This window comes from Grammomys surdaster, unplaced genomic scaffold (assembly GCF_004785775.1).
Source record: "Grammomys surdaster isolate TR1022 unplaced genomic scaffold, NIH_TR_1.0 164, whole genome shotgun sequence".
Lineage (NCBI taxonomy): Eukaryota > Metazoa > Chordata > Mammalia > Rodentia > Muridae > Grammomys > Grammomys surdaster.
The window spans coordinates 5,310,777-5,324,593 of record NW_021604612.1 but is presented as its reverse complement, the minus strand read 5'-3'; the positions used below and the strand labels follow the sequence as shown (position 1 = coordinate 5,324,593).

The window sequence follows — 13,817 nt, the reverse complement described above, 5'->3', positions numbered from 1 at the left end:
GAGAGCGAGAGCGAGAGCCCAGAAACCCTATCCACAGAAAAATCCTAGGACTCAGGCCCCACTTCTGAGATGCTCTCAGCCAAGTGTAACTGACATTTCGTCTCTATTTAGCTCTGGGAGAAACCCAAACTAATTGTGTGGTATTGGAGTAACAATGAAAATTCTGGGTTGTCATGAGTCTGAGTTACAAGCTGAGAGGAAAAAAACAAAAAACAAAAATGGAACTGTTGATATTCAGAGAGATTGTGTGTGCGTGTGTTACTGTATACCATGACACCTGAGATAATCAGTTTATAAAGAGCACCTTCTGTGGCTCACAGTTTTGCGGGCATCCTATGATAGGCTGGTGCTACCACTTTTGAGCCTGTTGAGCCTGTGGCGAGACAGAACATCATGGTCGGAACACATGGCGGGGGAAGCGGTTCGTTCCATGGTAGACATGAAGTGAATAGAGATTCTGGAAGAGCTTCAGTTCTCACAATCCCCTTAAAGGGTGCACCCGCCAATGACCCAAAGACCGCCCACCAGGCCCCACCCCTCAAAGGTTCCAACCTCTTGATAGTACCAAGCCGGAGGGAGACCAAACCAAACACGCAGGCCTTTTGGTCGTTGCAGACCAGAGCTATACCAACCAACAAAAGACACCTCTTCCACCGGACTGCAAAAACCACCAACGAATCTAAGCCCCTCCTCCAATATTTTTCTCTACAACTTCCTGAACAACTTCAAGGAAGAGAAGAGACAAAACGGGGCACTCAGTCTCATCTGCCAACCTCTGGCCCGTATACATACAGCAGTGAGAGAGTCTGCATGTACACACACACACACACACACACACACACACACGCCTGTGCGCCTGCGTGCTAAAAACCAAACTAAGCTTAAACAAAACAAAACTATTTTCTCTCTGCAAGCAATGAATCCAGAGCCCTCCTAAATGACAGTGTGGCTGACCAGCAGGTACTCCCTGTCACGTGATTCGGGCTTGGCCTCCCAGAAGCAGTAACCTCCCACCCTCCCCCCACCCCTACAAACCCATCATGAAGAGGAAAACTCACAAGTTGAATCATAGTCTGACATCCCTTCAACTGTGTGCCCCGGCAAACCATCATTTTGACATAACTGACTTTCCAAAGAAACTAGAAATTTCCATTTCAGTGTGGCCATGTTGGTGAAGGTGTGTCACTGGGCATATAAGCAATGCCTCCTCCTCCTCCTCCAAGATTCCAATGACAAACCGAGGCATGATTCCACTGCCAAAGTTTACTCAGGTAACCAATGAATTTATTGGGCTTCCTTATGGTGCATAGGTGAGGGGTGCCTACAGGGAGAGTGGGTGCTCCTTCCTCCAGAGATGGAACCAGAAAGGATTTGGCCAGCAGGGTCAGGATTTTCCCATAGCTACATAGATAGAGACCTCTCTCATAGTCTTTCTTAAAAGTCTGAATACTCTAGCCACCCCCTCCCCATCTGCCCTCCAGTCAAGCCATGTACAATTGAGGCGGAGTTGCACACAGTAAATTGTAGGGAGCCACTGGATACTCAGGTGAGGGTCTTCCATGAGGGGATGTAAACGGTCAAAAGATCCAGCTGGGGTCATTCCTTTGTAAGTGGACACAGATGAACTCTCCAAGATGGCGGCTGCTTGGCTCCAAGGGGAGTTAAGCACACCACCAGGCTGGCCACGAATTGGATATGCAGTCAAGGATGACCTTGTAATTCTGATGCTCCTGTCTGCACCTCACATACTTGGCCTAAAGGGCACATAATACCATGCCTGGTTTCTGGGTTGCCGGGGGCCCAAGCCTAGGGCTCTGAGCACACCAGACAAGCACTCTGACAACTGAGCCACACCCTGCAGCCCTGAGCCCCTGCACCTGGGTCCCAGGCATGGGTCAGGTGGGCCCCAGCAGGTGACAGTGGTTAGTATCTGCCTCCCAACCCAATGTTGCCCCCCCCCTTGCAGCCTCGGCTGTTCTGGTGTCTTTATCCTGTTCATTGTGATGGTATCTTCAGGCTCTTTAGTTCCTGGAGTTGGAAGACCTGAGACAGGAAGTCCTAGTCAACTCCAGGTCAGTCTCTGCTACAAAACCAGACCCTGTCTCAAAACAAGAGCAAGTGAACAATAATAATCAATATTTTATTGTGGATGTTAAAAATACTCTTTATGGAAGATAGCAGCAAAAATGGTAGGAGTTGGGCTATCAAGATGGCTGAAAGTTGGGTTATCAAGATGGCGCACTGGAGAAAGGCACTTGCGGCCAAGCTTGACTGCTAAGTTCGGTCCTAGGACCCACACGTAAAAAAGAAGACCAACTCCTGAAAATTGTCCTTTGGCCTCCACGTATTCATCATGGCACACACAAATTAATTAAAATTTTCTTTTGATTTTTGAAGACAGGGTCTCACTATGTAGCTCTGGCTTTTCCAAAACCCACTCTGTAGACCTTGAGCTCACCTAGATCCACCTGCCTCTGCCTCCCAAGGACTAGAATTGAAGGCTCAAAATAATATTATAATAATTATAATAATACCTGGCTCAAAATAAAATTTAAAGATGAAAATAATTCACCAGGCAGTGGTGGCTCACACCTTTAATCCCAGCACTTGGGAGGTAGAGGCAGGTGGATAGGTGGATCCCTGAGTTCGAGGCCAGCCTGGTCTACAGAGTGAGTTCCAGGACAGCCAAAGCTACAGAGAGAAACCCTGTCTCAAAAAAAAAAAAAAAATATATATATATATAATTGGTCTGTAATTCTCTCACTGTAGGAGAAAATGTGTGTGTATAAAACACAGATGTCTGTATGTGTGTGTATTTATATGAATGTGTTATATGTATGCATGTATGTGTATATATAACTGTATTCATGTGTATATATGTCTGGATGTGTATGCTGTATGTGTATATGTATGATATACATGTATATGAACGTGAGTATATATGTATGTATGTATGTGTGTATGTGTGCATATTAACTATGTATTGGTGTATACATATGTGTGTATGTATATCTACATACGTGAGCGCAAGCATATATGTGATTACATGTAAGTGTGAGTGTATATGTATGTGGATGTTTGCATATGTATGTTTGTATATATAACTGTCAGTATACCTGTGTGTATACGTCCTTACGTGTGTGTCTGTGTGTGTGTGCGCGCGCGTGTGTGTGTTGCTGGTTATGTAACCGAGGGTGCTCTGACCACACCCCAGCCACGGAACTGTTTCTGGCTCTGGAACTTGCTGCTCCTTTGCGGCTTGCCCCTGCGCTGACAGGATCCGGCCCTGGTGAGGCCCGCGGTGGCGCTGGCTGCAGCGCGCAGGTCTCCCTGAAGCTCGTGCGAGGTTGAGACATCGGGCTCAGGCGGTAACCCGGCTGCAGGCCGGCGCCTCGGGTTACCTAGCAACAGCACCTTAGCAACGGGGAGGCGGCGGACCGGCGGCCGGAAGCCGGAAGTCGGAGGCGAAGCCTCGCGAGGGTTGGTTTGCGCGCGGACTCCGAGTGCCGCGGGTCGGTGGCCGGGCCCCGCAGCATCTGTCAGTCATGGCGGCGGCGCCTTCGCAGCAGCGGCCCGCGGCGGCCCGGGCCCGGAACCTGCCCTGGTAGGAACGGCCCCGCATCCTGCTTCCCGCTCTTCTTCCTAGGAGCTTTGCAGATCGCCCTCCCGCTCCCGGCCCGACACCCGGCCTTGGCGCCGCAGTCGCCCCTCTGAGCTCAGCCTAGCATCCTCGGGTGCCTCGAGCATCGCCGCTGAGCTCTGATGACCCGAACAGATCGATCCTGGGTTTCTTTAGAAAGGTTCAGAGACCGGAGGAGTGGGTAGGCTTGGATTCGAACTCGTGTCCGAATTCAGCGCTCGCATTCTTTTCCCCTTATTTGTGGTGGTGGTGGGGGGACCGTAGCAGCGCATCCTGGTGGCGGTCAGAGGACACCTTGCAGGACTCAGTTCTTTCCTTCTATTGACATGGGCCCGGGATCGAACCCAGGGCCCCAGAGTTTGCATTCTGAACGGCACAACAACAGCTTAGCGGTGTTTTAAATAAACACTTAGCCATGCTTTCTTTTCACTTTTTCTGGCCCATACTGAGGAGGAAGAATCGTCTTGGGTCACACGTTCAATTCTGAGGAGTGGAGTCACAGACCGTGTGGTCTTTTGAGTCTCGAACTCAAGGTTGTTCCGTGCTGTCGCATGGTTCAGCACTCGGTTCCCGCTTGAAAGCCAAATTATCAGTGCAATTGCCCGCTTACTTGCTTGCGGATATTTGAATATGAGTTCCGTTTGCGCAGTCTCAGCGCTGTTGACTTGGGGGCCCCACGTTGGTGTAGGGTAACAGGGAGCTATCCTGCCTACTGGAGGATGTTCAGCAACCTCCTGCCTCCTACTACTCAACAGATGCCACCGACGCCCTCTGCACAGTTACAACAGCTAACCGGCCTGACAGATGTCCCCTGGGAGACAGAACAACTCTGGGTTATGAGAGCCAGTGGCTCTATTCAGATGTGAAGGGTTTCTCTTCCTCTGCTGCTTAGGATGTGACTGGGGATTCTTTGCGTGTAACACAGTTTGCGTATACATCATAACGCATGGTGAATCCTATTTCAGGGTTGAGAAGTACCGGCCACAGACCCTGGATGACCTCATTTCTCACCAGGACATTCTGAGTACCAGTGAGTATCTGTCTGTTGCTGTTGTCCTTGCAGAGGGTTTGGGTCCATTTCATGGTGATGCTGTCTCTTCTGGGTGACCCGTAGAGGATGGGCTGCGCTTTATAGAATGGGCTGTATGTTTCCTCCTCATAGTGTACCAGAATGTCTAAGAGGACACATTTTTAAAGTTCTGTTTGTTTTTATTGCTTAGGTGTTTTGTTTACATGTGTCAGTGTGTGCACCATGTGTGCCTGGTTCCTCTGGAGGCCAGAAGAGGGCCCTGGCTCCTCTGGAACTGGAGTTGTAGGCAATTGGGAGCTCCTGTGTAGGTGCTAGGAACCAAACCCATGTGCTCTGCAAGAACTGAGGCACCTTTCCAATTCCCCCATCCTCCAACAAGACAATTTAGAGGGATGGCTGATCTTTGCCATATGGGTTCAGAGCTTTTGGTCTACACTGCTTGGCTCTGTTGACTCTAGACCCTTGTTGAGCACCACTTCATGGCAGTGGGAGCACTCTGCTCCAAAGTGGACAGAAAGTAGAGGGCTAAGGGGCTGGGGGGGAGGGGCCGCAGTATGACCCGCAAAGGCATGCCTTTGGTGACCTGATCCCTCCAATGAGGCTGTGCCTCTGAACCAGTGGCTCTCAACCTTCCTAAAGATGTGGCCCTTTTAATACAGTTCCTCATGTTGTGGTGACCCCCAACCATAAAGTTATTTTCATTGCTACTTAATAAATGGAATTTTGCTAGTGTTACAAATTGTAATGTGAATATCTGATATGCAGCATGTGTGTGTGATATGTGGTTCCTAAAAGGGGCGCGACCCACAGGACCCACAGGTTGAGAACCACTGCTCTCAACTTAATAGACCCTCCCGAGATAGCTAGTGTGGAAGATAGACAGACAGACAAACTGTGGTGTGAGTTCAGGACTTCCCCTCCCCGTCTACTCCAACTGGGACACTGAAGAACTGAAGCACATCTGGATCTAGTGTAAACAGGTCCTAAGGTGAGCGTGCAGGACCCAGAGACTGACGTGTGTCTCCTCCTCCTGTCCCTCAGTTCAGAAGTTCATCAGTGAAGACCGCCTGCCACACCTACTTCTCTATGGCCCCCCAGGGACAGGAAAGACATCCACCATCCTGGCCTGTGCCAAGCAACTGTACAAAGATAAAGAATTCGGCTCCATGGTCTTGGAGGTGAGGAAGGCACTCTCATTCCACAACAGCTCAGACCTTTGGGTGCTTACCTTTGGCCTTCTTTTACTCCCTGACCTGACCTTCTGGGTCCTGGTTAGGTTTGGCCAATGGGATCTTGTGTGTGTGTGTGTGTGTGTGTGTGTGTGTGTGTGTGTGTGTGTGTGTGTATAATATGAGGATCTTGCTTGGACTTGCTAGGGCATTAACACCTGGCAGCCTCTGCTTTCTGGGGGCCCAATTAGAGGTTGCACCCTCCCCACAGCCTGCTCTACCTGCCCGCAGCTCTTGTTGAACCCCTTCAGGTTTAGAGGTGATAATGAATGCTGCATATTCCTCTAGTTTCTCTAGGCCGGTGGTTCTCAACCTTCCTAATGCTGCGACCCTTTGATACTCTTTGTTATGATGTGGTGACCCCCGACTATATAAGTATGCTCATTGCTACTTCATGATTGTAATTTTGCTACTGTTAGGAATTGCAGGACAGTTAACTGGTTTTTGATGGTCTTGGGCAACCCCCGTGAAAGGGTCGTTCAACTCCCCAAGGGGTCAAGACCCACAGGTTGAGAACCACTGCTCTAAATGTCTCTTCATCTGGATCTTTTCAGATTACTGCACTGGGACGGGCCATCTATGGATTGTTGGGACCCTGGCTGACAACCTTGATACCCTTAGGTTACAAAAGCCTCAATGTCATATTTGAAAGAAAAGCATTTGAGGGACTGCAGATGTGGCTCACTTGGTAGGGTGCTCACCTACCACACACAGAGTCCTGGGTTTGATCCCAGCCTAATAAACAGGTTGTACACCTATGATCCCAGCACTCAGGAAGTGGAGGCAGGCAGGTCAGAAGTTCACAGTCACCTTAGGCTATGTGAGTTCAAGGCCAACTTGAATACAAAAACCCTCAAGAAAAGCATTTGACTTAGGCATTAGATCTGAGGCTCAGCTCCTTGTTGTCTGGAATTCTTTCTTTGGCTTAGTCAAAGCACAGCAGCCTCCAGGCTGTGAGAACTAAAATTAGCGGCAACTGCTCATGGCAGAGGTGCTGGTTCAGGGCCACAAGGCCCTATGTTTATTTCCTACATTTATGTGGGTGACCCTTGAAAGATGAGACGAGGCTTGAGTGCCTTTTAGGGTGTTATGTGATGGTGGTGTGAGGCTGAGCACAGAGCATTAGTTTTGTTGATTGTATCTTAGCTGCCATTAGTCCTGAATGACACTTTCGAGCCATGAGCTTGTAGCTGGCATGGGATGTGGTTGTCATGGCATCCTCTTTTCCTCATGTAGCTGAATGCTTCCGACGACCGAGGAATCGATATTGTCCGGGGGCCAATCCTCAGTTTTGCCAGCACAAGGACAATCTTCAAGTAAGAACAATTTGTAGACTTTCTCTCCCTCCAGGTCTTAGTGCAGGGCTAGGACACAGCTTCACTGTTTGGTCCCCCTTGGCTGGTGTAAAGGGAAGGAGGGAAGGCTTGGTCAGAAGCAGGGACGACTCCGGTGGTTTGAGAGGTGGGGACATTGGGACAGAAGATTCCACGAGCCTTGGCTCCATGTGGGTCCTCAGCTGGGAGTCACATCTGATACTGGACGAGCTGGTCTGAACTTACACAGGGATAATAGAGGTCGGGAAGGATGGCTGACATGGAGGTCAATTAGACAAGGAAGAGGGCGGTGACATGGTTCAGTGAGCTACAGCAGTGCCTTCGAGCCTGATGACCCAAGTTCGATTCCTAGGACCCACATGGGGAAGCGGAGAACTGATTCCCTCAGGTCATCCTATGACCTCCTGACGTCCTCCATATTTGTGATGTGATGTGGCACTTGCACACACAGAATAAATAAGCTTGGGGGTTTGTGTAGCCCTGGGAATGTTTGTGTTTGCCCTACTCACATCCCTGGGTTCCAGTTCTGCTCCACAAGCGAGCAGCTGACAGTAAAGTCCTATATGGAGGACTAACAACTCAGGGCGGGAATTACCGTCACTTCTTAGGGATGAAAGCAAGATAGGCAGGTGTGAACGCAGGGATCAGCCTTCAGCGGGGTCTGAGAAAAACAGACTTGCGGTAGCCCGAGTGTGAAGGTGGGGGCTCAGCGTGATATGAGGAAGCTGAGGAGCCCCCACATGCCTTTGTTCTCCTAGGAAAGGGTTTAAGCTTGTGATCCTGGACGAAGCTGACGCCATGACTCAAGATGCCCAGAATGCCTTGAGACGAGGTGAGGTTTGCTGCCCCGTCTGACGCGTTGGCCAAGGAGTGTACTGAGGGCCAGGAATTCTGAGTATGAGGTTACCTTCCCATGAGGAGGCACCTCTTTGTCCCAGTGATGCAGACACAACGGCCCTGTAGCTGGGTCCCCTTCAGCACCCTCAGGATGGGCAGCCTCCGTCATCTCATCCTCTAGTGCTGGCTTCTGTTCCGTGTTGGGAGTCTGTGTCATTCAGTGGGAATAAGGCTTAAATTCCTCATCCACTGGCAGATCCTCTGCCTTTGGTCAAAACAAAAACCCACCAGGAAAGACTGAGTGTAGGAGTGACTGGTCCAGAGTGAGCCCTGTGTTTACCTGTAGAGTGGGGCTGGTGCCACTCCTGTTAAAGACCCTTTGTGAGCAGCTCCTGCTAACACTGCTGGGAGGGAAGAACAGCTTCAGGAGCTCTGGAGGGAGGAAGAGGAGGAAGTGGGTTGTGGGGATGGGATGTCTTCTGGTCCTAGAGTGTTGCTGGCATCCTTCCTTCGGCATCGTTCTGCTGAGTGACTGTCGGTGCGGGCAGATCTGTAGGGACTCTGCTGTCCTTTGCATTTCTCAGTGCTGGCTCTTGCTCCCCGAATGCTCCTAGACTTTCAGACACGGGCTGCAGGGAAGTGCACACAGAGCCGCCCCTGCCCAGACACCATGGGTCTCTACAACATCGGACAGCATCCTGTACCAGAGGGAGGGGGAGCTCCTGGACAGACCAGGGCCAGATCTCGAGGAGGAGACAGCAAGAGTGCTCGAGTTGTGGCAGATCATAGAAAGTTGCATTTGTGCACTCTAATGGTACATTTACTAGCTTTGTAAGGTAGGTGTGGTGACTCATGCCAGTAATCCAAGTACTCCAGAAATGGAAGCAGGGAGATCACCTGGAGTCTGAGCCCAGCGTGGGCTATAGACAGAGTGAGGTCTGCACAGGATGATGGTTGAGCTGACCTGTTGCTCATATCCCATAATGCCCTCCCCCTACAGGCAGCGTTCTCACTTAGTATGGTTAAGCCTTCCCTGGGTCCTCTCATGTGAAGTGTTTGGTTTTTCTCCCAGTGATTGAGAAGTTCACGGAAAACACCAGGTTTTGCCTCATCTGTAACTACCTGTCCAAGATCATCCCTGCCTTGCAGTCACGGTGCACGAGGTTCCGATTCGGCCCTCTGACCCCCGAGCTCATGGTTCCGCGACTGGAACATGTAGTACAAGAAGAGAAGTGAGTTTGCTTTACAAGAAGGAAGAGGGAGGGTTTGGGGACTGAGTGGCAGGGAGGTTGGGTGGAGTGCTGAGTCCCAGGGAAAGCCTTGGGGCCTGCTGGCTGCAGTCATTTCCAGCGGTCCCTGATGTTCTGCCTCCTGGGCCCTTTTGATTGTTCTTGACCCCCACGTATATTCCTGCAGGCTGTTCTCTCTTTTGTCATGGGAACTGACTGTTGGCGAGTCTGTTTGGTCGATGCTGCCAGCTGGCTAGAAGGGAGGACTCAGACATCCATCCTGGGTGATGAGATGCTGAGCTGTACCCTTTCTTCCCAGAAATGTCTCTCTCGGCAGCCACTTCCTTGAAGCCTTGGTCCATAGTAAAACTGTCTGGGCCTGGCTACTCCTGTGACACACGTCCCTAAGCACTGCAGTAGCTTGGATGGTCAGGAGAGGGCTGACACCTCTATTTTGATCATTTAAGGTTCATTTTGATCATTTAAGGTTCAGCTTTATCATTTAAGGTTCATGTGGTTGATGAAGTTTGTGCTCTTTGCAGAAGGGGCTTTAGTTAACTCTTGCCTGTTTCCTTTTAGTGTGGACATAAGTGAAGATGGGATGAAGGCCCTTGTCACTCTGTCCAGTGGGGACATGCGAAGGGCTCTGAACATTCTGCAGGTACGATCACACTGCAGGCACTTCAAATCACTGCTTCAAAATAGTTTTACAAGAAAGACAACCAGCTAATCCATACATTTATTCAGAAACCTAGTAAGACTGACCCTGTGGTGCGCCAACTCCCTGCCTGTGTTCCAGTGGGAAGGCTCAGTGCTGCTCTCAGCTGTGGGAGGGTGCTGTAGCTCCCCCGCGTGGCAGTAGTGCTTGCAGCGGAGGGCAGCCCTTGGAGTCCGGACAGTACAGCATTCCCACTGTTCCCGGCCTATGCCATGTCACCGTGGCAGGGCAGCTGCTGACAGCCCCGGGGCCCTCCTCCTACAGAGTACCAACATGGCCTTTGGGAAGGTGACCGAGGAGACTGTCTACACCTGCACCGGGCACCCACTCAAGACAGACATTGCCAACATTCTGGACTGGATGCTGAATCAAGACTTCACCACTGCCTACAAAAGTATCCTTTCTGGTGACTACTGCTAGGTTCAGGCCTCAGGGTGGCCAGAAGCCCAGGCTGCGGCCAACACCTATACTCCCCAGGTGACAGGTGTCAGCTGGTGGGGAGCAGGTGTCCCCAAGCAGAGTGCCCTCTCCTCGGTGGCTCTAGCCCAAATGAGCGAGGCTGTAGGTAGCCTCTCTCTGTTCACAGTTGTTAAAGTGGACTCATTGCCTTGTTCTGCAGTGAGATGAAATACAGGTGCCTGTGTGAGCCTTTAAGGAGCTGTTTGCTCTGCTCTCTTGAGACGGGGCTGCACTTTCTAGAAAAGCCTTATTGAAGATAACATGGGTGGAGTTAGAATTGGGCCTGTGTGCAGCTTTACTGGGATAAAGAGCCCGATTTCCAGGTCACCACCAGGGTCTGTCGTCACAGCCTCCCCGCAGCATGTTCTGGAATGGTTCCCCTCACCTTAGCTGCTCCTCCCTAGATATCATGGAGCTGAAGACTCTGAAGGGCTTGGCGCTGCACGACATCCTGACTGAGGTTCACTTGTTTGTGCACAGAGGTAACCGGAGCGGAGAGGAGGCGCAGCTTGGGGTGGCTACAGAGAGTGAGGTCTGTGCTCCTGAGCAGAAACAGGAAGAGGGTGACCTTTAATCTTGAGCAGTTCTGAATGGGTTTGTCCCAACCCCTTGTTATTATTTAGAGCTGTCAGGATGAGCAGTAATGACCCCGTAGACGCTCTCTCCTCAAGGGAAAGTACTATGGTTTTCATTCTTGTTACACGCTCCCCACACCAGGGATTGAATCCAGGGCCTTGTACATGTGAGGGATGTGGGCTACCACTGGGCTGTATCTCAGACCTTGTTCTGTGTCTGCACCTGGGATGGATGTATCCTTAAAGCATGCAGCAGACTGCCAAGCTGCTCTCCGGCTTCTAAGTCGCAGTCTGATACATCCCATGAAGGGGAAAGATGTGTTCCTGTCAACTAGGCAGTCTTCAGGAAGCTGCCTGTAAGTTCCTGCTTACTGCCTTCTTCGAGGGATCAGTATCAGCATGGGCAGAATCAGATCACCCCAGAAGATCAGAGTGAAGCAAGGGGATAGAAAGGTGCCAGCCTTCAGAAGAGGCTCCCCTGGGGCCCTCTACATAGCCTTTGGAAGCTTTTCTCCCAGCAGCCACCTCTCAGGTTCCCAGTACTGTGAGCCTGTGTGGAATCTGTTGCTTAAGTTTGTCCTCTAAACTGGGTAATGTGAGCTTTCCGGTTAGTGTATAGCTGTCACCCACTACAAACAGTGTTGACTTGTCCTTGTTCTGTGACCGCTGGGGATGGGACCATGTGTATGTTTATGTGTTTGTGAGGTCTAACTGTCTGAGCTGCACCCCAGCCTGTGTGATAAGGAGCCTGGGCCTGACCATGCTCAGCGTATCACTCTGGTGACTTGATGCAGTTGGTCTGAGGGATGCTCAGCCTTGCCACAAGTCCCGTGTGTGCCAGGTGATCTCACTCATGTGATTCTGTTTTTCCCTCAGTTGATTTTCCATCTTCAGTCCGGATACATTTATTGACCAAAATGGCAGACATCGAGTGAGTGTTTCCCCAGTTTCATTCTTTTTCTGTCCCCTCTCCTGTTGTAAGCTTTTTAGTTTCAGCTTGTGTACCATTCCCATATGGGACAGTGTGGTTTAGGGTAGTGCCAAGTGCACTGTGGAGAAGGCTGTGTGCTGCCACCAGAGCACAGGGCAGATGATGCAGAGGATGAGCACAGAGTGGACCCTGCGTGGCCGCCCTCACACTGGGCATGCGAGTCTTTGGAGGCGGCCAGCTACTCTGCTTGCTAAGGCACTGTGGCATACAGGAGCCCAGTGGAGAAACACAAACAGACTCAGTTTTTCACTTTGCCCAGCTCTCACACTGTCATTACTCCCCAGTGACGCTGGCAGCTGTCATTTAAGTGCAGCACACTGGGCGCCAACCAAATACTAGTATCACAAGCTCCAATAGGCTGCCACTAGCTCATGTAGAAAAAGCAGGTCATTTCCTATCACTGTGTTGGGAGTGGCTTTGCTCCCAGTGGCTAGGCATTCAAAAGTGACAGGATGAGATCCGATGGTGACCTGCTTTCCTGCCCTGCCATCAACCTCCAGCCTTGCTGCAGTGCCACAGCCAGAGGCAACGTGCAGTGAAAGCCCTCATCCCATGCACCCTTCCTCCCTCTGTCGGAAGAGGGAGGATGGAGTGCAACTCAGAACCTGCTGGTGCTGGGTTTCTAATGTGTCCTCGGCAGCTTCAATCAAGTGGCTGAGTGAGTGTTGGGGAGAAACTTGGGAGGACACAGCAGAGTGCTAACCAGGGTGGGTCTGTCAGCTCCAGTGTCTCTGCAGACACTGCTGGTACAGGCTGCAGCAGCTCCCACATTCTCACCTCACAGGCAGGGCCTGGGGTGTGCCTTATACTCAACTTGGGACTGTCCTCCCCAGGTACAGGCTTTCTGTTGGCACCAGTGAGAAGATCCAGCTGGGCTCCCTCATTGCTGCTTTTCAAGTCACCAGGGACCTGATAGTTGCAGAGGCCTAGACGTTCCAAGGCCTGGCCCTGCCTCAGGTGCATCGGAGACTGGAGGACAGAGGACTTGCTGCCCTGAGCCACTGGATAAAACCTATCACAAAAGGCTCTCCCCTCAGGCATTTAGGTAGTGCTCTCCGTGGCTGCTGGGAGCAGGGATCTGCAGAGCAGCTATGACCCACACTGCTTGTCTTCTATGGGGAGAACACCCTGTCCCCATGCTGAAGGCCACTTTAAAGTCTTTACTATCAGCTGCTGGAATGACAAGATTGTGAGTATGTGTCAGTGTCTTCCAACTCTAAATGGGTGCTAGTAAGTTTCTGATTAAATATTTTGTTACAAAATTTCAAAATTCATCTTTTGGCCAAAGTGCTACTACCATGCATATAACCTCAGGAGGCTGAGGCAGAATTCCCAGACAGCTGCAGGCCAGCCTAGTGAGACAGACAGAGCCTGTCTCGGACACAAAGCAGAGTCTTTCCCACTCTGCGAAGGCTTGCCAGCAGTTCCAAATTCTATTACGAAAACAGAAAAGAAACTACAGCACAGCTCGCCATCAGACTGAACACCTCAAGTGTTGGGGAGGGATGGGGCACTGCAAACATTCCCGCCATGCCGCTGGGCTGTATTTATACCACAGCCTTCACAGGAACAATAAAGTGTTCAGTGTTCTAATCTGTGCTGGCCTGTCCACCTGCATTTCTGTTAAGGCTGGTGTCACAGAATAATAAATTCCTTAGAGACTGTTCCTTCTAGGAACTGCGGTTACCTTGGGACCAAACTTCCCTTGGGCTAGATGAGGAGCCCCAGCTGCGACACTGGAGAGCCCCCGGATACCGTGCTGTTTAAGTAAGATG

General features: G+C 50.9%; 1 protein-coding gene across 3 annotated transcripts; it reads left to right on the top strand.

Moving 5' to 3' along the window:
- Positions 1 to 3,506: 3,506 nt before the first annotated feature.
- Positions 3,507 to 13,639, top strand: Rfc5 (replication factor C subunit 5). 3 transcript variants are annotated; one of them, XM_028765387.1, is made up of 11 exons: positions 3,507 to 3,604; positions 4,606 to 4,670; positions 5,712 to 5,848; positions 7,136 to 7,215; positions 7,992 to 8,065; positions 9,143 to 9,302; positions 9,879 to 9,960; positions 10,282 to 10,411; positions 10,881 to 10,958; positions 11,928 to 11,982; positions 12,876 to 13,639. In XM_028765387.1, exons 1-11 carry the CDS (start codon positions 3,546 to 3,548, stop codon positions 12,970 to 12,972), a joined length of 1,017 nt encoding a protein of 338 aa, XP_028621220.1. In that variant the 5' UTR covers positions 3,507 to 3,545; the 3' UTR covers positions 12,973 to 13,639. The 3 variants fall into 3 exon arrangements, 2 of the variants coding, with proteins under 2 accessions (XP_028621220.1, XP_028621222.1); XR_003711192.1 differs by having other exon boundaries at positions 3,519 to 3,604; positions 11,928 to 12,700; positions 12,876 to 12,990; XM_028765389.1 differs by lacking the exon at positions 3,507 to 3,604 and adding an exon at positions 3,800 to 3,821.
- Positions 13,640 to 13,817: the final 178 nt, after the last annotated feature.

What these genes read in the sequence shown, in the direction of transcription:
- Rfc5 (XM_028765387.1), top strand. Translation starts at nt 3,546, where the DNA reads ATGGCGGCGGCGCCTTCGCAGCAGCGGCCCGCGGCGGCCCGGGCCCGG. An exon ending in AGCACAAGGACAATCTTCAA is followed by an intron (nt 7,216 to 7,991) that starts GTAAGAACAATT and finishes TTGTTCTCCTAG; the next exon opens with GAAAGGGTTTAAGCTTGTGA. An exon ending in TCACTTGTTTGTGCACAGAG is followed by an intron (nt 10,959 to 11,927) that starts GTAACCGGAGCG and finishes TTTTTCCCTCAG; the next exon opens with TTGATTTTCCATCTTCAGTC.